The sequence below is a fragment of the Schistocerca gregaria genome, chromosome 3, assembly GCF_023897955.1.
Source record: "Schistocerca gregaria isolate iqSchGreg1 chromosome 3, iqSchGreg1.2, whole genome shotgun sequence".
NCBI lineage: Eukaryota > Metazoa > Arthropoda > Insecta > Orthoptera > Acrididae > Schistocerca > Schistocerca gregaria.
In genome coordinates this window covers 229,135,568-229,159,486 of record NC_064922.1, presented here as the reverse complement: position 1 = coordinate 229,159,486, position 23,919 = coordinate 229,135,568, and the positions used below count along the sequence as shown (strand labels likewise).

At 42.1% G+C, this 23,919-nt stretch overlaps 1 protein-coding gene across 2 annotated transcripts in view; it reads right to left on the bottom strand.

Annotated features, from left to right (window-relative positions):
- The window catches only part of LOC126354897 (basic salivary proline-rich protein 3-like), a 102,655-nt gene that overhangs the window by 65,511 nt on the left and 13,225 nt on the right, over nucleotides 1-23,919 (bottom strand). For both annotated transcript variants that reach the window (XM_050004955.1, XM_050004957.1), the window contains exons 3-4: nucleotides 5,747-5,932; nucleotides 2,438-2,623 (exon numbers count right to left, since the gene is read on the bottom strand). In XM_050004955.1, the coding sequence (XP_049860912.1) occupies nucleotides 2,438-2,623; nucleotides 5,747-5,932 (372 nt within the window). The remainder of the gene's footprint in view (nucleotides 1-2,437; nucleotides 2,624-5,746; nucleotides 5,933-23,919) is intronic.

Here is a 23,919-nt window from a genome sequence, read left to right as displayed (position 1 = left end):
ATATGACTATAATCCTTCGCGCCCACTAACTTATCTAGTAGTCTTTGTTGCCACATGAATGTCCCATTCGGTATTCTGCTACAATTGGAATGATCTGGACGATCCAGTTAACACCAAACATACACGATATTATGTACATCCAGGAGCATCGAGATGAATTTCCCCACTTGGAACATTTCTACAGCCGCCGATCCATACATGTGCCAATGTTTACACCACGCCATCGGCAACTACGACTAAAATGTTTAAGTTACCATCGGAATTGGACGTTGAGGCATTGTCAGAGTGCTGCCTGGTATGATGAATCCCGAAGTCTTGTTCATCATGCTGATGGGAGGGTATGGATCCGTCGTCTTCCAGGGAACATTTGTACTGCGGAACGAAGACGAGCTGGCGGTCTCTCCATTAAGCCTGGGTAACACTCACGTGGGCAGTGAGTGCCGTGGGTCAAGTATAGTTTGACCCATGATGGCCAAGGAGTATCGCACACCCCTTCATGGCGATCATGTTCCCCGACGGCAGTAGTACTTCTCAACAAGATAATGCGCCATGTCGCCAGGCCAGAAGAGTGCTAGAGTGGTTCCAGTTAACAACATGCCATTGACGTTCCTATTGCTCCCTCTACACTTAGGATCTCCACATCACACTTGTTTGGTAGCAGACAATACTTTCCCATCCAGAGGGGGCCCTGCTTATCATGAAGCGCACGCTGCAAGCTGTGTTGTGCAGTGGAAGAGACGTGGAGGTACGTGTATGGATTTTTGTTTTATTTAAGCAATATTCCTCCTACATAAGATACACTGATCAGCCAGAACATTATGACCACCTACGTAATAGCCGGTATGTCTACCTTTGACACGGATAACAGTGGGGACGCCACAAACACAGTGCCGATTTCCAATTGACGTGCTGTCCATCAACGCGCCAGGTCTGAATCCGATCGAACACTTCTGGGATGTGAGTAAGGTGCAATCAAAGCTCATCGGCCCTCGCCCTGGAATTTACCGGAATAAGGTGACTTGTCTGTGCAACTGTGGTGCCAACTGCCTCCAGCAACCTACCAAGGCCTCATCGTTTCCATGCCACGACTCGTCGCCGCTGTCATCCGAGCCAAAAGTGGACATACCGACTGTTAGGTAAGTGGTCATAATGTTCTGGCTGATCAGTGTACCTTGTGTAAAAAGATTAAATAAAAGAAAAATGTACTCATCTATCTCTACTTCACTTCCACTGCACAACGTATGTTGCAGCGTGCCCTTCATGTTAAGCAGGACCCTTCTGGAGAACGAAGTGTTACCTGCTACCAAATAAGAATGACGTGGAGGTACTAGATGTAGGGGGAGCAATGGGAACGTCAATAGTATACATGACAACTGACAGCACCGCCTTCACATCTGCAAATATCGTGTTACATCTACGTCTACAGTCCGCGAGCCACCGTGTGTTGTGTGGAGGGTGGTACTTACTGTATCACTGTTTCGGCCCCTCTTTTCTGGTCCAGTCGCAAATGGTGCGCGGAAACAACGATTGCTGGTAAGCCTCCGAATGAGTTTCTAGTTCTATATTTTATCTATCACACCTATCTGGTGAGGCTCCCCACTGGCGAGCAACACTCAGTTACGAGGCTTTTGTAAACTATCTCCTTCACGAGTGGACTGCACTTTCTGAGCATTCTTCCAACGAAACTCTGTCTGGCATCTGGCACTCCTGCCATTAATTTTATGTGGTCATTCCACTACAAAAATATCCGTGTCTTTATATGCAGGTACTTAGCAGATGTGACTGTTTACAGTGACTTTTCGACACTCGCGCAATTGTACTATAACGGGTGTTCATAAGCAACACAGTAGATTTATTTATGTTGCCGGCTAAATGCAAATCCTCGCACCAAGCGTCGATCAACTGATGGTCTTTATGCATTTCGTTACAATTTTATGGAGTAGCGAGTTCGTCGTATACAACAGTATCATCCACGAACAGCTCATTGATCCTCTGCTAGGTCTTTAGGAGTGTTCAGTGCACTGTGTGTCCAGCCACACTTGTACTCTTCTCAGTATTAAAGTCTGATATTAGTTCCGCCACAGTTCGCCTCCTCTCCTGTTTTAGCAGTCTGCCCAACATACGACGTCCGGAAACTGTAACGAGGCCATCCATCCCAGCACTCCTCGCACACCCGACAAGTCGTACGGTTTCCGAATTCCTCTTGCCGAGCCTCTGGGACATTACAATCTGCCCTTGGTCAAACTCAGATAGATCGTGCATCTTCCCCATTCTAAATATGGAGCATGCTCATTGATACTGCATGCACCATGCCTGTGCCTGACTAGGAGTCATTCCTCTCCAGGTAACGCAACTATCGCCAGACTGGTTTATATCGATAGTGGACCGGTATTCATAATTTTCTGACTGGTCACTGTATCTCAGAATGGGTACTTACCAGAATTGATGTATTCTAGTGGGGCTGCTGTGGTTGTTTCAGTAGTAAAGCTATGTCCGTTCCTCTTCCCCCTTCCGTGGGCGTAGCCGTCTGGGGGAGCCATGGGGCGGCCGTTGGCGTCCTTGGGAGGCTCCGGGGGTGAAGAGCTGTTACTGCTGCGGCGATGCCTCAGGAGCTGAGCCCAGCCTGCAACCAAGGGACTCCCGGTAGTTCGTCATACAGCAGCAGGACAAGTGCTTATAATGAAAAAATCAATTAGATTTGAATTTTCTGAGCCAGCTATGGAGAGATAATGAAAACAAAAAATGAATCCGAGCACACACTTGAGTGAAAACACTTACAGCCACCATGAGAAATACAAGGGGGAGGTACAGGTAGCCACGCCAATCATGATAGATGGACGAGGGAAGGTCTTGGCTGAATTAATTCCAGGAGAGAAGAACAGATCAAGACTACTATTTAATGGTGGATACATAATGTTAGACACCAAGAGCGAGCGAAATGAATGTAGGCCTACATAGTTCAAAACGGTAATGGATGTTACACTGTCCTCTAAAAATTTTAAAAAAATTGGCAACTGCCTGAAGGAGAGAGGAAAACTAAATGATACTTCAAAGATTGAGTGGATATGTGATGTTATTTCAGTGATGAGAAAATCGATTACATTTACAAAGAACTTGGAAGGTTGAGGCCACTTGTCAGTGAGGCTTTGCACATCTTCTGGTCTTGGTGCACTGTCTAAGTTGGGAAGGGCATCACAAAACCGTTGTCCTCTCCTGGGACAAGCTGGCCCACATTTGTAACTGGTCCTTGATATAGGGCGGAGTTGATATCCGAATTGGTACCGCACATGTTCATGCTGGCCACAGCAGTATCTCAAAATCCGTATACAGCTCCTCGAAGCATATGCCATAAGTTGAACACCATGTCCTGTTGAAAAATGGCAGCGTGATACTGCCACATAGGAAGTAACACTTGAGAAAGTAGGATTTTTACGTACCGCTCTGTCATCAGAGTTCCCTCAATCATTTCCAGCTGTCACATGGAATCCTACCCGATGACTGCCCGCACTGTGATGCCAGAACTAACATCGCTGTGGCACTCTAGAACGTTGGAAGTATAGGAACTCTCTCCTAGGCTCCGACATACCCGCCGACGACGGTCATCCGAAGTAGAGCAGAAGTGTGATTCATCGTTAATCACAATGCAGCCATTCACCACCAGACTATGCTTCCCCGTCATGGCACGATTCTGAACACAGTCGTTTCTGTTGTGTTAACGGGAACCTGCGCATCGGTCGGAATTTCCCTTCTCCGGCTACTGGCAGTGTCCAGTGAATGGAGCAGGGTGTTCATTACTGGTTGTGGGATGGCAGCTACACATGTGTTAAAGACACAGTATATTTCAGTTTAAAAGCAAAGATAGTTCTAAGTTTTTAAAATGAATTTAAATAAATGCGGAGACCCTCGCTTGTTGCGGACGATCAGAACGATAACCTCGCGTATGCCAGCCCTAACGTTCCATACAGTCAAACACTGAGCCAATGTCACATACGGATGTATGAATTGCACTATTTACCCAGCCAATCAAACGGAAATCCACAATGAGTTCCTTTTCAAATTTGGTCATGTGTTGATAACGTTGGTTTGCACGAGTACGTAACAGCATCTCCGTGTCCTTTACAGTTTTCACTCAACATCTAAAGGCTTTAGCACCCTTTATGTACCCTACCAGGCCCAATAACAACTGAAATACAAACAACAATAACTCAGTCTGGTGGCATTTCTACCTGTTACAGAAAACTGCAACGCTAATTAGTTACATTTATGTCCGTAATGTGTACGTGTATGAAGTTACATTCACATACGACTACATGTTCTGTGTGCTACAGTTTTTTTGTCATTCAGTGAAGTATTCTTCAAAACGTGTTTATCAAGTAATGATTATCAAAAAGCTACGTTCTTGATATAGACTGTAGAACAACATGATATCATGAATCAACACTCGCGTTCAGAAAAAAACAAACCACCTTGAACAACTAGAGATACAACGTTCATATTCACAGAACATGTACGATAGTATGTTCTGCAGAAATGATTAGCGTTTCAGTCACCACGGTTCAGCATGTATTCTGTTGCCTAGTAGGCACAGAGTCCGCAATGGGCCCTGATAACTCGTCACATGCGTGATAGCATCTACGCATATAAGCGTGAGTGGCGTCCTGTGGTATAGCCATCCATGCTGCAGTCACCTGGTCTCAAAGTTCATCTGTGGTGGTTGGCATTGGGTCACAGTGCTACAACCGTCGTTTCACCATATCCCACACATTTTACACTGAGACATGTCTAGTACTCTGACGAGCCAGGGCACCTCTGACACAAAGAAGCCACGTGTTCGTGCAGCAACACGTGGTCGTGCATTGCCTTGCTGAGAAATGGCGTCTGAAGTGTTGTGCAGGAAGTGTATGCCTGCGGGTCGCAGGATATCGTTCACGTAAGTCACCTCGTCACAGTCCCTGGACATGCTCCAACTGTGATTTGTGGCTGTACGCAATAGCATCCCACACCAAAAGGCCTTGGGGTGGCACTGTGTGTCTTGTGCGAATGCAGTCACTTTGATGTCACTCCTCCTCTCTGCAGCGAAACAAAATGCAGCCATCGTTTTCAAACAGACGGAGCGTGGATTCGTACAAAAACCCTATCTGATGCCATTCCTGACCCCAGAGATACCGTTTCCGTCTAGCGTGTTTCTGAACATCCGTCAAACTTAGGTATAGAAATGGGCAACGCCTTGTAAACCATGCGTGGGTCTTCAGCTGCAGAGGCCCGTCGTTTAGGGTGTCCGGTGCACTGTGTGTTTAGCCACAACTGTAAACTGCCCAGCATTAAAGTCTGATGTTGTTCTACCACGGTTCGCCACCTGTCCAACATACGACGTCCGACATCCATAATGAGGGGTGGCCCCTGAACCACAGGACGCCTGGACGTAGTTTCACCTTGGTTTCGCCACGTGTTGATGACACTGACCATAGCACTCCTCAAATACCCGACAGGTCATGCAGCTTCCAAAATGCTCGAACCGAGCCTCCGGGCCATCTGCCCTCTCGTCAAACTCAGAAACATGGCCATCCCCACCCCCATTTTCCACACAGACAGCACGCTGACTGTTACTACATTCACCGTGCGTGTGTCTGAGTAGGAATCATTCGTCTCCAGGTGACGCTACTATTGCCTGGACGGGTCCATATCGATCGTAGGTGGGTGGTCATAATGTTTTGGATCATCAATGTACACTATAATGCGTACTTACCTGAACTGATGTATTCTAGTGGGGCTGCTGTGGTTGTGTCAATATTAAAGCTGTGTGCGTCCCTCTTCCCCCTTCCGTGGGCGTAGCCGTCTGGGGGAGGCATGGGGCGGCCGTTGGCGTCCTTGGGAGGCTCCGGGGGTGAAGAGCTGTTACTGCTGCGGCGATGCCTCAGGAGCTGCGCCCAGCCTGTAACCGTCGGACTCCCCGTAGTTCGTCACACAGCACCGGGACATGTCTTGTAATGCAAAAATCATTCAGATTTGAATGTTGCTGCGCCAGCTGTGGAGAGATGTTGAGAATTACTGGGACCCATGAAAACAAAAAATGAATCCGAGCACACACTTGAGCGCAAACAGTTACAGCCACCATGAGAGTGAAATATAAGGGGGGGGGGGGGGGGGGGGGGGGTACAGGTAGCCACTCCAATCAACCGGCCGGAGTGGCCGAGCGGCTCTAGTCGCCACAGTCTGGAACCGCAAGACCGCTACGGTCGCAGGTTCGAATCCTGCCTCGGGCATGGATGTGTGTGATGTCCTTAGGTTAGTTAGGTTTAAGTAGTTCTAAGTTCTAGGGGACTGATGACCTCAAGTTAAGTCTCATAGTGCTCAGAGCCATTTGAACCACTCCAATCATGACAGATGGACGAGGGAAGGTCTTGGCTGAAGTAATTCCAAGAGGGATTGAAGCTGCCTTTTATGTAATGTGCGATTTTGAAGACTTAATAATTCTCAACAGACTGTCGTAAAAGGTAGCACATATGAAATAATTAATGTAATGAAATTTCGGGAATGTAAATGTCTAGACAACATATTCAAGTGATTAACAGAGCAAGTGAGCCGTGTGCGGCTCGCGTTGATGCCGTTCATAGGTTGGCATATTGTAATAGCGATAGTGGCGTCTCGTTTTCTTAGTGTGTTTACTGGCGCCACTACGTTTGCTATCCTTGACTGTCCGTGAGTGGCAGCAGCAGCGCTTATCGATAGCGCGTACTGCAGTATCAGCTTTGGAACGGCCTCTAGTATTTCCAGGTCGTCGTATGTCGACGGAACAGCAGTGAGGTCCGGACAGCAAGGACTCGCCCGACAGCTGGCGACACACACGCGCTGTCCGACGGAACGATGTGGTCGTGAGAGTGCACGACAACGTCAAAGACCGTATTCAGCGAGTTTTAGTTGAATGGACCGCGATATTCGAGTAGTGCAACTTTCACTTGTGTGTGTGTGTGTGTGTGTGTGTGTGTGTGTGTGTGTGTCCGCTCATTGAGGTGTCTTCATGGCAATAAGAAGTCGAATATTTATACTGGGATCTTTCTCGTGGCTTACTTGAGTGGGGACGACAGTTGGTTGGTCGTTCGGTCGGTCGTCGCAGCGGACGACGTGCAGCGCGAGGGTAAAGCCGGGGCCGCTGGCGACGTGTTGCCACTGCTGGATTGAGAAGGGGTAGCTGCGAGAGCGACGACTTCGTTGCACACCGAACCCTGGACCTTTCAGTTAGGTAAAGAGTTAACTGCTAATGCAACCACGACTATTCTGATATCTCGCCTTGGTCGGCGGGCTGTTGCTCCCAGGGCCGCTGATCCTGGCGGCAATGAGTGAAGTGTTTCGAGGTACTGAAATATTGCAGCCGTCATTCCCTATTTGTTATTCATCATTGAATGTAGTATTATTCTTATTAGTGAAGTGCAACCAGCGGTATTTTCTGCCTTGTGGCCTCCAAAGCCCCAGTTCCCGGCCCTGGAGGTTAGTGCACTTTTCCGGCAGTGTACCTTTCCTCGTCTTGTTGATGCTGTCCGACACGGCGTGTAGCTCGACAGCCTCTTGTATTGTACTGTGCATATTTTTTGGGAGGTCTACCTTGGTTCTAGTGTTTCCTTCGGCCTTGGGTGTTTTCTCAAGACATAGTGCTGTCTGTCTCTTCCCTCTTGCCAAAAAATATTCCATCGTTGTACCGGTGATCGGACGTTAGGCGGATTGTTTAGTCGGTCGGTCGGCGCTTTAGCTGCTCCTAGTTTGAGTTGACGTCCTGTTATGTTTGAGTACAACTCTTGGAAGCCAGTCTCACCTTATGTTTGAGTTACCTACCCAGACCGACCCTTGGAACACTTGCTGAGAACCGCTTCTCCTGATTCCTAAGACTGTGATGTCTGTTTTAAGGATATTTGTAATTTTCTAATTATTTTTGGTGTGGCCTGCCTTCAGCCGGACAATAATTTCACTTCTTTCGTGATAAGGTCTTCAGATATGTTACAGTAAGTTTTAAAAGCAAGGTATTTATTTTAAATGTGCTATTTGGAACTGTTCTTCTGACTTCTTATTCAGGCCTCCAGCCGTTTGTGATTTGAAGTTGCGTGTGGTCTTTAGCCGAGCAATAAATAATTTCACTCGTTACATATTAAGGCCTTCAGCTGTGTTACAAAAACTTTTTTTAAAAGCAAACTTGTTTTAAAAGCAATGTATTTGTTGAAATGTGTGGTATTTGGAATTGTTCCTCTCATTCAGGCCTTCAACCTTTTGTTACATGAAGTTGTGTGTGGCCTTCAATAATTTCATTTCTTTCATAATAAGGCCTTCAGTCGTGTTAGAGTGAGACTTTTTAAAGCAAACTTGTTTTAAAATCAAAGTATTTGTTGAGATATGAGCTATTGGGAATTGTTTTCCTGACTTCTAATTCAGGCCTTCAGCCTTCAGCCGAGTAATAATTTAACTTCTTATTTAATAAGGCCCTCAGCAATGTTACAGTTTGTTTTAATATGAAGTAATTATCTTAAAATGTGCTATTTGAAAAATTTGGTATACCTGCTAAACAGCAAAGAATTTCTTCAGAAATTTCGTATCACTTCTATCTCGGTCACAGATAATTAAAGGAGATATTTAAGTACTTAATTGTCAAGTACACTGTGGGAGATTAAAATACCAACACCAGAAAGATAGAAAATATTAAAGTTTTACTAGTTGTGCGTGTATGGTCTATTAGGAAGAATTGTAGATAATTTGGGAGTGTACAGCGTGTGAAATCTAGATCGCAGAACTGTCACTACTGGCAGAAACAACAACTCTAGGGTGGCTGGAAGTCGGGTCTAACTGAACTCGGATGGCACAGATACGTCATTACATGTTGGTTTAACTCTATTCCAAGTTCATCAGTCATAATAAATGACGAGTCGTGGCATGCACGTCTGTCTGCAGCTTATGGCCAGACAAAAACATAACGCAACACGTAGGAATTATCTGAATGGGACGCAAATCAATAGAGATGATACAGATGTATAAACAAACAAAAGATTACAATGCCCAAAAAATTGGATGATTTATTCAAGAGAAAGAGAGTCTCAAATTGAGCAAGTCAATCACCTGTTGGTTCACCTCTGCCCCACGTGTAAGCAGTTATTTAGCTTGGCACTGATTGACATAATTGTTGGATAATACCCTAACTGATATCATGCCATATTAGTAGAATTATTTCGTAGGTTCTGGATCAATAGCTCAATTACACAAAAAATAAAAAATCGCTTGTGACTGCATCACTCATTATTTTCTTATTTTTTATAAAATTGACCTAGTTACCCAGAAGCTACCAGATGATTCTACTTTCCCTTTAAACCTAATAATAATATAATATAATTTAATAATATAATAATAACTATAATAAAAATCGTTTATTTTACATACATTCCCCATAGGTGAATGTAATGTAATTAAATAAATTAGATACTTTCTGCTTTAGCAGCCATAAGATTATATAGGTGAAGTAAATCTGATTTCAGGGCCTAAATTTTTAGACTCTGGTTTTAAAAAAAATCTAAATCAGATACACAAGAAAATTACTTTATTTTCAGATACTTCTTGAATGTAAGTAAATTAATTAGAAAAATAATGTTTTTAAAGATTTCACATTTCTGCACTCTATATCATGAAATTCATTATTTCTATTTTTAAGTTTCTTCATTCCTTTATATTTCGCTTTCATTTGTCCTTTTTTAATTACTTGAAGTTCCCAAGGACCATATATGTAAGAAAATCACTTCACTTTACTTTCAACCACCTAGTTTCAACTACTTTTCGAAAATAATTAAAATTTTTCTTTTTATTAACAATTGTACATCTTTGCTTCTAACTACTTTGCAAGTCTAATAATTTTTTTCCTCTATAAATGGAAGCTGAAAATGAAATGTCCACCACAAACAAAAAGAAGTTTTCCTTAACAGAACTTTTAGGAAATAAAGTAAAACCAACTAATGAAAGATTTGGCTTATGGTTACTTACAGAAAATTGAAATAATAATAATCTTGTTATGAACATCGGAGATATAATATACACAAATGAAGAAAAAAATTAGAAGAATTTAAACCCATTACAGAACCATTTTGCGATAATATAACGATAATTAAAATAACAGATTTTATAGATTGCAAAAGAGAAATGATAAATGGAAATTTTCTTGTACAGAAGGAAGCATGTGGTGGTTTTAATAGTATTTTAAGATCTAGATTTTCTAAATTTAATTTAGCAAGACATGGAGGTAAAGCAAAGATTCCGAATTTACTAGATTCTAATAGACAAATAATTAAAGGTACTAAACAAAGTCGAAACAAAGACACAAACATTATAGAACGAAAGTATAAAATCCTGTTGTTATTCCTTACAAAATAGGATTAGCAGATGTTAAACTAAATACATATTTAAGAAAGTTACCAGATATTTTAGAAGAACTTAAATAGGAACATTTAGACATAACACAGGATTTTTGCAGGAAATTTTAACAAAGAAGAAATGATTGAATACTTAACAAATAATTTTAATTTTAGAACGCAAGGAGAATATAAAGAAAATTCTAATGCAATAGTTATTTTTAAAATTTGAAAATATACCAGATTGTTATTGTTCTAATTATTGGTTGGAAGAAGAAATAAAAATAAAAATGTAGATCTAAATTACAAGATTAAAGTTAAACCAGATAAAATTAAAACAACACAAACTAAGAATAAAGAAAGACTTGTGGTTGTTGTTTGATCTATATTTATCTAAACCCGGTAAATTGCCGGGTCTAACTTATTATGAAAAAAGAACTATATTTGTAAACAATTAGTAAATGAAAGAAGACAGAAACGGTAAAATTATACATCTATTTTTTAATAATAAAATGCATTATGAAGATACAAGAGAAAAATTAAATAATTTGTTAGATGAAGAATACCAAATAGAATTTTAAGATTTAGTTTCACTTAAAAATGGTTGTGTAAAAATCACAGTTTACAACAAACAAAAAGATGCTTTTGTAGAATTAAAAGATTTAAATAAGCAAAGTAGAAACAAATATATAAACAAGATTCTTAAAGCAATTAAAAAACGTTATTTGGAAGAAAACGATTTGGATACTAACGAAGAAAGCAAAGAAGAAGATAGCTATAAATATTATGAAGACGATTTTCCATATAAAGAAGTAGTAAAAGAACACAATGGTGGACAAATTTACAGAAGAAGGTTTTAGATTATTATATATTTTACAATATGTTTATGTAGCACTGTTTTAGTGCTACCAAAATTTTTATTTATTTTACTATAGTTTAGGTAGTGCTAAAAGAAATATAAATTAATTAAACTTAGAACAAACAGCAATTAAATTTGAAATGACAGTAAAACAAATAAATGTTAAACAAACTTTAAACTAATTTTTGAGGTCATGTTTTGTGAGAGCAAAATATTAGCGAAATTTGCTTTACCTTCTGAATAAATTAATTAAACTTGGAACAAAGATAAATTAATGAAACTTGGAACAAATATCAATTAAATTCGAAATATACTGTAAAACAACCAAATGTTAAACAAACTTTAAACTAATTTTGTGTGTTAAGCTAAACCATAAAATTAACATAAAATAAACATTAAAACGTATGTTAACATATGTTAACATAAATATAAAATAAATATAAGACACATACGTTAATGTAGGTTAATGTATGTTAACGTATGTTAATATAAAAAACGTGTGCAAACATGAAGTGTAAAGATGTAGAATGGTAACAAGGTTTGTTTTATTTAAAATGCTGAAAGAGTTTATACATAAATAATTCAGAAGCATTATTTTTCGGCACTACCTCTTTGTTCTCAAACATGCATGGGTTATCACAAAAAAAAAGAATAAAAAATTTTCAGTATTGTATTGTTACAAAACGAAACATTAACAGTGTGAATAAAGTTGTGACTAAAGAGGTACTGAGGACATTTATGGAGAAATAAAATTAACGAATTATCATACCGTACGAAGAGACTTTGTATGATATGATCAATCATATCGTCTTGCCAAGGTCATTTAGCAGAACTAAAAGATTTAGGTATGACACACGAAGGAATATACCAAACAGCTCGTTACAAGAACCAGGTGGTTATAATTAAACTGCTGTAATTGTTCCATTCTAATGTGTTAATGCGGAACCTATATCAACTGTAAAAGAAAAATTGTTTCCAATTTTGGTTACCAGGTGCAAGTCTGGCGTTGAATGCAAGAAAGACGTACAGAAATGTTTCCATATGTAATGGACCAGGAATGGGATGTTAAGCAGAAAAGGTCAGACAAGTGGGAAAGGCATAATGTTTTATTATTAACTGCAGCTTAGACAATTTGTTCAATATTATCACCAGAAAAGTCGACGAGAGGCTGCAACCGCAAAGTGACGTCATCACCAGTTGCTTTGCTGCAGTTCCAGTGGAATGTCAGCAATGTTCCAGTATACTGGCCTTCAGATCAGGTGGGAACCGAACGCATCTGTGGTAACTGTGTTCTTTCAGTTATGCCCCAAGCCAAAAGTCAGGTGGATTCAGATCAGATGATCCTGTAGGACATGCATCTGAGAAACCTCGTGGAAAATTGCATTAAGCAGATCGTTCACTGGACGATTTTGTATGAAAAGAGTGTTTCCACACAGTTGTGCATTTCCACAGCAGGAATCACATACTGTACAAGAAGGTCTCGGTAACGTACATACACCACGGTACACTTGACAGGCTTTCTGGGTGTACTCTCTTCATAGAATAGCGGACCGACAGTAAAGGTGCTTGTGAATCCACACCTCAGTCACATACGGCGAGTGCAATGGCTCTAAGTGCACAACACGCGATTTTGTTGTACCCCAGTTTTCGAAGTTATGTGTTTTCACTGCATCCTGTAGTGTAAAATGTGCCTCGTTGCTTCATAGAATATTGCCCGGCTACATATCATCAACCATGATCCGTGCCAGAAAGCGAAGAGAAAATTCATGATGTTACTGAGGATCATGATGTACCCGCCAGGGTAGCCGAGAACGCTAACGCGCTGCTTCCTGGACTCGGGTAGGCGCGCCTGCCCCAGATCGAATCCGCCCGGCGGATTAACGACGAAGGCCTGGATGTGGTTTTTAGGCGGTTTTCCACATCCTGTTATGTGAATACAGGGCTGGTCCCCACGTCCCGCCTCAGTTACACGACTCTCAGACATTTGAAACACTATTCCACGATTTACACTAGATGCAGACATATGCGGTGCACTAATTCTGTCCCGGGAGGGGGGTATCCAGCCACCCTTTAATATTAACCATGCCAACTCTGCACTTAACCCTGCTGCACCTGCGCACGATGCGGGATACAGGCGGTAGCGAAAGAAGAAGACTGAGGATCATGATGTTTCAGTTGTTGTACCACCTCGATTTTATTTTAAAACAGCTCGCAAAATTTTCCGTATTTTTGACCGTGGGATGGACAGTGCACTAGTAGTAGCACTCCCCGGTGAAGGCGCTGCATTGTCAGTTATAGCAACAGTAACCTCGTCAATAACTTCCACTGGGGTAGGACGTCTACCTCTTTCAGGTGCCACAACAAACACACCCGTGTTTCGAATTTCGTTATTATCTCCTTTAAACCACTTAATGACATCTGCCCTCTCCTCTGGCTTTTTAGTCGGCGTTACTCTTTCAGTGTAGCGCTGTAATTGCTGCTGTGCAGATAAAACAATCTCACTAAAAGCGTATGGTCTCTCTTCTAGATATCCTTACAGTTCATTCACGTTATGGCTTTTCAAATGACAGCGTGGGTGTCATACAAAGAGGGTACACAGCTAGATTTCCACCCGGTTGCCGAAATTGGAACTAATTTTTGTCCAGTGTAAATAGGTTACGCATTTGCAAATCTACCAATTTTTGCTCCCATACAGTAATTACAACCCATGCTTGTCCTCCGTGAGTAACTACAATTACAACTTCCCGGTAATACCCAAATACGATCAAGTGTATTGGCACAATAGTACAAACACTAGAAATAATTGTTTGTAAACAGAGCACACACATAAGCTTAACCTGGAGTTCTGGGATTTCACTTATTAACCAACGTCCATCCATAAAAATTCTGACCATCCTTGAAACTAGATACATTAAAAGTTTTTCTAAAAAACAGTCATTTAAAAAACAAAATCAACATACAACATGTGTTGTACTCAATTTAAAGTACAGATTCCTATGACTGTACTCACCTATAGTCAGACAAAGGACACGTAACTCAACAAATTACGTCAGAGCAAACGTAACTTCCGTCAGTCGTTGAAATGCCGTCACTCACAACACACGTGGTGGAAATATGCGGCAAATGAGTCCCAGCGAGTAGTCACAACAACACGGAAATGGTGGCTTCACCATTTCCGTTTCATGAAGGTCGGCGTCCTTGAGCGACCTCAAGCACCTAACACATCATGATTACTATCTTGCATAGTGTCATTAGTCCTCTGGTAATTTCGTAGACCATTAAAGTTATATCCTAACTGCGACAGAGAAATTGCCCGTATCTACTCGCGGACCAGATCCTGAAGAACCATGTCTATTTACAGGCGCCTATGCTGCAAACTCACAAGAACGGCATATACTCGTAACGCATTTATTTTGGTAAGAGTATTTCAACAATGTATTGCAGCAATGTTTAGTACAGGTTATGGCAGGTTACATTAAGTCATGTTAGGTATAAAATAAGCAAAACACAACAAAAGGCATACCTTAAGAGCTTTGAACACCACCTCATCTTTGTGAACACTTTTTCTTCTTGGATTCTGTGAGACAAAACTCTTCTACTGCAAGCTCTTGGATTTTCATATTTTGAAATGTGGTTGTATGGACGTAAACAAGAAAAAAGCTAGTATACGTAGCTCTAAAGTGCATACCTTAAGAGCTTCCGCTGAACAGGTCTTCATAGCTCTTAAAATATGCATTTTATAGCCCTTGTTTAGTAGACAATTCTTTCTTCTTTTGGTCCACACTACATCCTTTCAAAATACGGAAAGCAATGAGCTAGTTTGTTTCACAGTATCGAAGAAGAAAAAGTGTTCACAAAGTTTAAGGTATTTATTATTTGCTTCAAATGATCGTTCGTGCCACCTCCTTGAAAATTGACCATCCCTCTACAACAGCGGATCATTATTATGATACAATGTGTTTCAATGAGGTACCTTTCAGTTACTCACGCGACTTGGAGGAAAAGAGTGGTCTTTTAAGAGAGAAGACAATGAAATTCAATATGAATCTCTTAATCATTTAAACTAAAGAATTCCTTACAACAGCAGCTTAAAGACTTCACACGGATCTAATCATACATCAATCCGTCAAAAGTATTCACTAAAGCTATCTTTACCATTTTAAAATCTTACATTTTTGCGGCGAGTCGTCAAACACGTCACTCCCTGTTTCATCCAGGCTATGTAGTTGATTATTTCTGATTTTTCGGTAGCTGGACGTACCTTAACCTACATTAGATCACTGCCTAATCAGCGTATCATGTCTGAGTATACTAGAATAAAATATTCATTTTTCTTTTGTTTGAATTTTTGGGGAGGCTTCGAATATTCACAAATTCAGTTCGAGCCTGGCGTTGACTCTACCAATAAACATTACACTCTTCACGCGTGTATGTGTGTGTGTGGGGGGGGGGGGGGGGGGGGGGGGGGAGGGAATTGGCCGTTGTGTTCTGCGGCAAGGTCGACGCTGTCAGTCCTCTAGTACAGTTAACTATCCTGAAAAGTCTTCTGCGAGACGGTCAGGTGTGAGAAAATTGGTTCGAATGGCTTTGAGCACTACGGGACTTAACTTCTGAGGTCATCAGTCCCCTAGAACTTAGAACTACTTAAAACTAACTAACTTAAGGACATCACACACATCCATGCCCGAGGCAGGATTCGAACCTGCGACCGTAGCAGTCGCGCGATTCCAGACTGTAGCGCCTACAACCACTTAGCCACCGCGACCGGCTAGGTGTGAAAAAATAAATAAATAAAAAACTAAAAACTTCAACCTTAAGATCTGTGGCGAGCCTGTAGAATGGATGGTCGGTGAATCGGAAAAACCTATCGGGCATTTTCCACGACCTAGTCTAAGCTCACCGCACAAAATGTGGAGTACAGTCCATCAATGACTGGACGTTCGGACAGAAGCCCCCTTGGAAGTTATAGATCATCGTCCAGGGCTGACTTAAACAGGAAACGCCGTTTAGTGAATTTTTGGAAGTAAACAGACGGTTGTTGTAAATTGCATTTGCTATGTGCTGGGAAGTTTTCCTTCGATAATTAGCACTTAACCATTGAGGGCAGTTTTTTGCTTCATATTACAAACTTTGTTGCAGACTGAATCATTCAACTAGTCACAAAATTAAGTGAACTCATTTGTGTGACTTTGTTACTAATTTGTTGGAGTGTTGTAGAACCACCGTTCTCCAATCCTATTATCTGACACTGGCCCATAGCTGAGTAACCGTGGCAGGGAGAAATAGTTTTAGCGGTGTACTGCACCAGAAGCCGTTTCACGAACTCACAAACTCGGCCTACCGTAACTACAGTGGCAACTCGGCACAGCAGTAGCGACGAGGCCTTTACAAAACTGGCTACCATTAATATAGCACACTGGTCAGTTTGGAATGCCGTTGATAGTGTGGAACTCGTACCAAACGATAATGTGATTCTCCACTGCTGATGTGAATCGTGGCAGTGACAGAGTGATAGGATTGAGACATCGTGTCCATGACCGTTCCGTAACACGGCCTAAGAACAGTGGATGTAAAAACATCCCAGTTGACGGAAACAAGTGTGACGCTTGTCATTGTCAATGAAATAAACGAACAGCTGTGTAACTTAAGATGTTATTCTATTTTTACTTTGAAGGTTACCAGTTTCAGCATTTCACTATTCCATCTTCAGGTCCCGTATGCATCACTCCAAATAAACGAAAATATCATATAGAAACATAAATCTCTGGATGTCGTGAATTCAATCGTTGCACTAGCGCTTCACTCGACGAGTTGATAGCAAAAAAGCACACCTGCAGTCCAAGGAGCAATTTCATTGACATTGACAAGTACCTAACCAGCCGATATCCCCTGTCCATGATGGACCAACAGAGTTTGAGTGTCACGCTTTGTCAGTGACAGTGGCAATGAGAGCGCTGTCAGTGAATCCAGATTCTCAACCAGTTTCCGAGCAAACATTGCGAACAGTGGATATTTTGAGTACAGTATCTCGCAAGGGGCCACTGCTCATTGAGGCACATAAATCTGAACATCTACAGTGGGGCAAACAACACCGAAACTGGACAGTATCTGACTGGAGACCTGTAATGTGTTCCTACTACTCGCAATTTCGTCTCTTTCCAAATGATGCAAAGGCATCGATGCACCAGTGATCCAACGAGACTTTTAACCTGCAGTATGGAGCGGGTGTAATTCAATCCGGCGGTGGTTCTGCAATGTTTGTGTGTGTTTCTCCTACCATGACTTGCGCCCATTGATTCAGGTTATTGTGAACATGAACCAGGATGTTTATTTCCACTTTCTCGGTGACCTAGTGTCGTCCCTTGTCCCACAACTACACAATCAGTATTATGTATACACATCCGTCTTTGGGGTGTACAACAATCGTGTCCCTGGTTTGAAGAACAGTCAGACATCCAATCACAAATCAACTGGACTGATAAACCAGAATCTTAATCCAGAAGAAAATGGTCGGGACTGTTTGGAACAGCGAGTATAAACGTCGCAGTAATTCTGTAAATGTACGAGATCCAGTCATTAATGAGCGGCTTCGGCTGAATGTGGGATACCTGAAGAACTATGTGGACTCTATTACTCGACCAGCTGACACCACTACTCGTTGTATTGTTTGATTTGCTTATTAGCTTAGTATACACATAAGGGGCTCTGTCTGAATATACATTCTCAAGATTCTCGCAAGGTGCAGATGGAACCATCAAACTCTTGGCCCGTGTCTAACGGCCTCCAGAGAGTCTTTTTGAGCCCCATAGGACGTAGGGCGCAGGTACATGATTCCTGCGAACGCCGCCGTAGCAGAGCTAAAAACAAGGCGGTCGACTGGGGAGGGGGCAGTCAGGCAATCAGTTACAGCCAGTGGAACCAGCAACATCTGCAGGGAGGCAGTGATGTCACTGCACTGGGAGCAGTAGACAAGACTGCGGGGCGCATGCAGTGGCCGTAATGGTGCGCTGGTGCTGACGGTGTTGTGGAGAGTTGCTGCACGGAGACGAACGAGCAATCTGTGGGCAAAGCTGGAAGCCAGGGCCTCGAGTAATTAATGCGCTTGGGTATCGTCAGCCGGACGTCACTATGGTCTGCATGGGAAGTGGGCGCTGTGTGGGCACAACAGTCTGATGCAGCAGTTGGTGTCTTTTTGCCAGCAGCCTGAGGAACAGTGATCCAATTGGAGGTAGCGATAGTGGCTTTTGCTGGTCAAGAGGAGCGCTACCTCTGTGGTTTAGCAGCTGACGGTTCCCTACTGGTGGTTTTGTGGTTTATGCAGTGCACAGGCGGTGTACTGGGTATTTGTGCTAATGGCAGCACTGTGCATAGAAGTCTGTGGATGTCGAGTAACAAGTTGTGATTGTTTCTTGATGGCACGCAGGAGTGCGGGTGTGTATGCTGTGAGCAAGACTACTTCTAATTGTTAACTACACGCTTTGTGTGTGCTTAATTGCATTAATCTCAGGGTTTTGTTTAACTACGACGCGAGCGTGATTGCTGAGAATCCATTTTGGTTATTGTTCTATGTGAGCAGTAACCAGTTGTTTTTATTATTGTGCATGAATTAATAAAAATATATGCATAAGTAGTTTGATGTGAGTTCAGTGTAGCTTGTTTTGGTGGCTGTCTGGTGACGGTAGCAATAGTAGAAGACTAATGTTATGGTCGTGTGCTCCTTTCGTCGCATGAAGGATAACCAGGTGATATTTCAGTTCCACTTACGTGTTGGTCAACTTTTCATGAAGGATGGGTGTTATGATGCCAGTCATTAGGCATCGTAATGATGTGATGTCGTTCACTGGCGTTCAGTAAACTTAGTACTCGGTGTAATCCCAAAGGAAGAAATCCAGTGGTTCTATGCTGGGTGATTGTGGAGGCCAATTGATGCGACCACCAAGCCCAATGCATCTTCCCCGAAATGTTGTATCCAAGCAGGTACGACCCTTTAGCCCCCAAATGAGGTGTGTGTGTATGTACATAATAACTATAATATGTTACCTGCACGTCAATTTAAAAGATATAAGTCTACGTGTCATATTTTCTGCCTTATTCATGTCTGTAATCAGGGAAAGGCTTCTGGGATACCCTGTACTTTGACATCGACTGAAATAATTGTAAAATTTAGCCCCACATCTGCACAACTCCCACCTCGAACTCCACTCCACCTAACTGCTACATGGTACCCCAATTGTATTTAAAATAAGGGGAATGTCCTATGTATTTTGGAAAATGCAAGACTCGGATTCTTTAGACCGATAATAACACAAAAACACAATAACTTCCGAAACTGCTTCGGATATAAAAACACCTATTGGACAGGCGACATCTCAACTCATCTGCAAATCGACTGGGCTAAGACTTGCAGGTGCAACAGAAAACAGATTATTATCTCTAAACCAGTCGACACCTCCAGACAACCCACAAATTATGCTGGGATTTCGCAAACATGACATCTTCCCCACTGGTAAATGAAGGATAAGCGGCAGAATATCGCTTATGGCGAAAGCACCTCCAAGGAGAAGCTTAACACAGTAAACTAGGGGCTACGGGAATTCATACCGAAGTCTTATGGCCATACAATTCTAGTACTTCCAGAAGAGTCCAATTACTCTGCAGGAAGTATGGTCTGCGATATCTGCTTGGGGAAACCCTCCATCCCCCAAAGTACCATCCTGACTCATTCGTCACCAGAGACAGATCTTTTCCATGACAGAATAAAACAGGTACAGAGATTAACAAATTTGACGAGTAAATGACTACAGTGGAAAAATCAACGAGTTAGAATTCTTGTGAAGCAGCTGGGAGTCTCACCATTGGTGGCGTGCTTGTAGTGCTGTCTCCAAGAGGATCGTTTCAAAGACACTTATGTACTATGCTAACGGATGATAAGTACTATGTAAAGAACACCTACAGCGGGGAAAGGGTTAAAATTCATGTCACCATATTTATTAGAACTAAATATAATTCAGCTGTCCCTGGATTTTATGCAACCCATAACGCCTTCAAATATCAGATACCAGAGTTTCATACTCTCTTGCAAGCTACGTACAAACTATCAGTCCTACATAAAAAATGAACAGGACCGTTTTGTAGGAAATTTAATGCAGTTAAATTTCGTTCTGGGATGCGTAGCTTTAGAATGATTCAAGATGTGACCTTCAATTCCGTTTTTCTAGAATAACTCGCAAACTTTGGCCCCCAGCGAAAACGAATCCAAACATAACATTTCGGTACATAAAATTTCCTAATTCTTTTCTGTAGGACAAATAGTTTGCATGTAGCAAGTGACAGAATATGAAAATCTCACATGCGATTTTCGAAGCCATTGTGGGCTGATTAACACCCATATGTAGGGACAGCTGAACCACACTGTCTAGTACAGCAATGAAGTAAGTAAAAATATTTTGAACCTCCCCTTTTTAAAATTCTTATTGATGTATAGTTATTCAAAAACATTATAGCCGTTTGTAATCACAATCTTCACTTTGAATTGTTCTAATTGAGTGAGATTTTCACTCTGCTGTGGAGTGTGCGCTGAAATGAAACTTCCTGGCGGATTAAAATTGTGTGCGGGACCGAGCCTCGAACTCAAGACCTCTGCCTGTGGCGGACGGGGGCTCTACCGTCTGAGTTTCCCAAGCACGACTCACGGTCCCTCCTAATTGCTTTACTTCTGCCAGTACATCGCCGCCTAACTTTCAAACTTCACAGAAGCTCTCCTGCGAAACTAGCACTACTGTAAGAAAGGATATTGCGGAGACATGGCTTAGCCGCAGCCTAGGGGGTGTTTGCAGAATGAGATTTTCACTCTGCAGCGCAGTATGCGCTGCCAGGAAGTTTCATATCAGAACACACTCCTCTGCAGAGTGAAAATATCGTTCTGGAAACATCCCCCAGGCTGTGGCTTCCAGCAGTGCTAGTTCTGCAAGGTTCGCAGGAGAGCTTCTGTGAAGTTTGGAAGGTAGAAGACGAGGTACTGGCGGAAGTAAAGCTGTGGGGACGGGGCATGATCTCGTGCTTGGGTAGCTTAGATAGTAGAGCACTTGCCCGCCAAAAGCAAAGGTGCCGAGTTCGAATCTCGGTCTGGTACATAGTTTTCATCTGTCCTGTACGTTCCCCCTCCACGGCCACGAACGTTAAGAACGATGCTACTCCATAACAAAAGACCGATTTACTGTCTGGTACAAGTCCGTCCACTCCAGAGCGAGATCGACGAGGCACTGAACAAGACAAGGGGGCTTATTATTGACTGTCTACAGCAAACGCCAATTGTCAGCTGGCGGATACTGATGGCACAGGATCCCCAGACACCTGCCGTGAGGTTGCCGTCGGTATAGAAAGAACAAATCTGGCCACTATGCATAGAAATACATTACATGATTGTGAAAATATGGGGTTCAGGCTGCTGTACAGTTTTTATCATTATTTTAGCTCACATGATTACTCGTGGGAAAGGTTCCCACAGCCGAACATTATGGTCTGATAATATAATTGCTTACAAATTTCAAACTACACTGAAGGATGCTGATCTAGCACTTGTGAAAACGAACATACTTCACAAAAACTAGTATGAAATGTCATAAATTACTGTAATCGACACTATCTACTTCCAAGAATGAACTACTTGTCTGTTCAGTGTGTTCTCACACTGACTCGTAAAGCAAAATTAAGGAGGTGGTTGTTTTAGTATGCGATCAAATCCCATTAATTACTTTTAAATGATCCAGAAATTCATCTAGTCACAAACACATGCAAGATGATCTCGCGAAGTCAATCATGACATTTTAAGCCGCTAAGTTCCAAAATATAAAGCTCCTCAACTTAGCAAAATTCCAACGCTCGAACAGTCCTCAAATTTTTCTATTCCCCACTGCTGCATCTCCGTAGTGACTCGTGGAAAATCAGCGAGCATCCATCACCAAAGTGACCGCAAATTTCTCTAAGTCTCCACTGGAACAATGAAACAGTCGCTTGCAAAATGTAATCGCGAACACTCACGTTGACAAATTACTGATTGTGGTTCACTGGAGTCCAAAATCACAAGCAAAAGACCTCGAGTGCAGCTGCGCCGGTTGAAAAATGGGTCTCATTCAGAACAACACAACAATTAAATTCGGAACTTTGTGGATCAATCATTTAGCGATCTTATAAATCTAGTTTCAGTAGTTCAATTACTGCAGTAAAAAACGGTATTTAATAGCCACATCTTAACATATTAAACAATAAAAAGAAGCTGAAGAACTAATGTCCGGTATAATTTGGCCTAAAGCGTCTCTATATTCTTGTTTTGAGGATGTCATCGGACCTTTCATTTGCTGCACCACATTTCAATTAAAATTGATTTTATTTGTTGCCACTTCAAGTAACAAGTCATAGTACGAATAAATACATGTTTCAGCGAAGTATCTGGGATATAGGAAGATACGGATTATGTAGCATAACACGGTACTAGCATTATATGTGGCTTGCTGCGTTGTTGAATTCTGGCTTAATTATCTTAACAAGTTACATCATAGCTTCATTCACCATTCGTCTGTACACTGCAGACTTCGTACTGGTTAGCAAACAGACGGTAATATTTCTGTTTGGTAAACGATAGCGTATACACGAAAACCGCGTATCGTTTATCTGCAAAATAGCGCCGTAACTAAACATTATCACAGTGGAGTTCATTCTGGTCTGTGTGTAAAATTTTACTGATATCAGAGCTGTTATTCTGTTTATTCTACTTCCAGATGCTCTCACAGTAATATGTCCGCAAACGTGACAACGTTCTCTTGCTATTATGGTATATTTAACTGGAACTGCAGTGGCCTGTGGCCTGAAATCCTTCCAGAGTGAAACACACCCGAGTCAAAAGTTAAATTCTTCATTTATTTCCTGCTTATTTTTTCAGAAATAATTACAGAAATCTTCTTTGCGTGTTAACCCGTTGCAGTAATAACACCGTCTTCGAACAGTATCTACGTACCGTGTATTTTTCTCCATATATGTGAGCTGTCATATGAACGGGGTAGTCAAATAAAAATGAGAAAGATGAAAAAACGTAAGTAAACTGTTTATTATATCAAAAATGATGGCAATAACTGTTAACACTTTTATCCCACTGGGAGGCAAGGCGTTCAATGCCTCCATGGAAAAATGTTAGCGGTAACCTACGGAATCACGACTGTACCCAGATAAACGCAAATCAACGTCCACGAATGTCTTTCTTCAGGGCTCCCAAAATACGGAAACCACATGGGGAGAGGTAGGGTTTGTATGGCGGATGTGTGAGGGCTTCCCAGCGAAACTTCTGCAGCGTGGTGGAGATAATCTTAGCAACATGTGGGTGAGTACGCTAACATCTTCCATCCAGTCCCGATCTCGTCTTTGTACTGCAGTTCCTACTACAAAGAGCCTTAGATTATCGCTTTTCGTCCAGAGTACGAGGCTACATCTTTAATGCCCCATGAGCTCAAGCTGTCTTGCATACCAAAATACACTCCTGTAAATGGAAAAAAGAACACATTGACACCGGTGTGCCAGACCCACCATACTTGCTCCGGACACTGCGAGAGGGCTTACAAGCAATGATCACACGCACGGCACAGCGGACACACCAGGAATCGCGTGTTGGCCGTCGAATGGCGCTAGCTGCGCAGC